Below are 2,738 nucleotides of genomic sequence, written 5' to 3' on the forward strand. Positions count from 1 at the left end.
CCCTCCCGGCCGGCTCGCCGTCGGCCGTGGCGCTCCACGGGCACGTGCCGGCACCGGGGCTCGCGGGCGGGATGCCCTTGGGCAGGATCGGCTCACCCGGGCAGGCAGCTCTGGGGGGCTGCATGGGGCCACCCCAAAAGCATCTCCGGGAGAGCCGGTGCTCGGGCCAGGGTTTTGGTGACTCGTGCCGGGGAGCCACGGTGCCTGCGGACGATGCTGCCTCCCTCCCTCCACCAGTGGCCCCTTTTTTTTTTTTAACTATTTTTGCTTGGAAAGGAGCGTTTCGGTGGAATGGGCTCATTAGGGATTCTGCGAGTGTCACCAGCTAATTAGTGTCATGTTAATTGAGTATTCACGATGCTGCCACCTCCAAGGACAGCAGTGCCGGCATGAAGGGGAATGCAGATGTGCGTGGCTGGTGGTGCCGGGCGGTGTGCCGTGCCTTGCCATGCCGTGCCGTGCCGCGCCGCGCCATGCCACTGGGCAGGTGGGGTCCCGCTCGCAGCCCCCTGTGCCCGCTGGCTCAGGGGGTGCCCGTGCCCAGCGGCGCCCAGTGTGCATGTTCGCCTGCACCCGTGCAGCTCGCTGACTGCTCTGCAGGTGCCACCGGGGCTCGGGAGCTTTGTGGGGGTTCACCGGTTGATGCCCGGGAGGTGCCCAGCAGGGCTGACGGCACAGCCCGGGACGCCGCGTGCCTGCACGTGTCCTGCCGTAGGGAGCTGCTGATACCATGCCTCCTGTCTCCCGACAGCTACATTAAATCCTACTCAAAAGCCCTGGTTTTAATTGGCTTAATATACTCGTTAATAACAATGTCTATTTAAGACACCTGTAAAAAGCCCATAACATTAGCTTAATGGGAGGAATGGCTGGCGAACACTCTGCCGTTCTGCCTGTTAAATTACCGCTGCACCGCTTTGATGGAGAGCGGCCCCGGCCTCGCGCCTGCATCTCCCGGAACATCACTCTGCTGCCCGGGGGGGTAACATGGAGTCCTGCAGCTGCCCGTGTGCCCACCTCCCCCCGAATCCTGGGTTTAACCTCCCCCCAAATCCTGAGTTTAACCTCCCCCGGAGTCCTGGGTCGAACCTCCCTGTGAATCCCGGGTTTAACATCGTGCCCGGTTCCTCCAGGTGTGCCCACGCGTGCCTGCAGCCACGGGCACCGCGCCGGAGCATCACTCGGAGCAGGACTGGGACAGGCATTGCAGGCCAATTTAACGACTTATTTCGGTGTGTTAAATGCACCTGATGGCACAGCTCTTCTGCAGGAACTGCGTCACCCAGCACATGGTGGCGTCAGGAACCGCTGATCCCGGTGGCACACGGAGCGAAGCACTCCCAGCATCCCAGCAGGGATGCCTGCAGTCCCCTTCCCCCGGGGAACCGTGGGGCTGCGCAGCCTGGGAGCCTCCAAAATTGCCGGGCGGCACGGGAAGGGTCCCTGGGAGGGCTGGGCGCTCCTCGGTGGGGGGCACCAGCCCCAAACCCCCCCGATTTGACCATCTCTCCCTTGCAAAACCCGGCTCAGGGTCTGGCATCCCCGGGGTGCTGCAGACATCGCCCGGCTGGTCCGGGAGTTTTGGGACCAGCATAGGAGCAAGCATCGTCCCCCGTGTGCCGGCATGTATGTGCATGTGTGCACGCGCGCGCGTGTGTGTGTGTGGAGATTTTAAACACCTAATTTATTCCATCTATTAGATAGATTTTGTAGATTTAATCATTTTCACAGTTGGTGGCTCATTGGATACTCAAGATAAACTCCAAATGAAAGTATAATGGGTACGACAAATGAGTTTTCACACCAGAATGGCAGAAACTTGCTCGGGGAAGAGCTTGAAAGGCACAAAAATATATACATATATAATTTTTTTTTTTCTGCAGTGGCTTTTGCTGACTCCAGTAGGTTACCACAGTTAATTTCACCAGTTTTGTTCATCTGTAAAATTGCATAAAAGTGACATTTTTGTGCTCATTATAGGAACTGCTGATTTATGGCTGGTAAATGCAATGCTTTTCCATTTTTGGTGAGGTTCTCGTAGCAGCGCAAAGCACCCATGAAATTGCTTGTATAATGTAGTTTAAATCCAATCTCGGAGAAAGATTCCCCCGTTGGGTAAAGTGACATTTCCATTCTCCACACCGAGTTTATTTTAGGCCACTTAGAAGTGACTCCGGCAGCAGGAGGGGGCAAGTTGGTGCCCTGACCTGGTTTCCGCTGGGAGCGGGTGCGAGCCGGGGAGGGGCGATGGGCGCCGGGTCCTTCTCCTCCCGGCGGCGCCGCATTCACCCTACGCTTTGCTCCTTGCAGGCGAGACGGCGGCACCCATGCATTCCCCGCGCTACCCCAGCCCCGCCGAGCTAGACGCCTACGCACAGAAGGTGGCCAACAGCCCGCTGACCATCAAGATCTTTCCCACCAACATCAGGGTCCCCCAGCACAAGCACCTTAACCGGACGGTCAATGGCTACGACACCACGGGGCAGCGCTACAGCCCCTACCCCCTGCACGCCGGCGGCTACCAAGGTCTCCTGGCCATCGTGAAAGCCTCCGGCAAAAGCGTGGTGAAGAACTCGGAGGGGAAGCGGACTAAGCTCTCGCCCGCCCAGGTCGGCGTCGCTCCCTACCCCGCGTCAAGCACTTTAGCTCAAGGTCCCTCCTGCGCCGGGCAGCTGAGCTACCACGGCGGCCAGAAGCAGCTGGAGGGTCCCGTGCCACCCCACGTGACGGGGGCGGGC

The 2,738-nt window shown here is 59.2% G+C and overlaps 1 protein-coding gene across 1 annotated transcript in view; it reads left to right on the forward strand.

Moving 5' to 3' along the window:
- Positions 1-2,738, forward strand: part of FAM222A (family with sequence similarity 222, member A) — a 16,656-nt gene that overhangs the window by 13,178 nt on the left and 740 nt on the right. The window contains exon 3 of the mRNA XM_009880379.1: positions 2,311-2,736. Within this exon, the coding sequence (XP_009878681.1) occupies positions 2,311-2,736 (426 nt within the window). The remainder of the gene's footprint in view (positions 1-2,310; positions 2,737-2,738) is intronic.

Source organism: Charadrius vociferus, unplaced genomic scaffold (assembly GCF_000708025.1).
Source record: "Charadrius vociferus isolate BGI_N301 unplaced genomic scaffold, ASM70802v2 scaffold332, whole genome shotgun sequence".
Lineage (NCBI taxonomy): Eukaryota > Metazoa > Chordata > Aves > Charadriiformes > Charadriidae > Charadrius > Charadrius vociferus.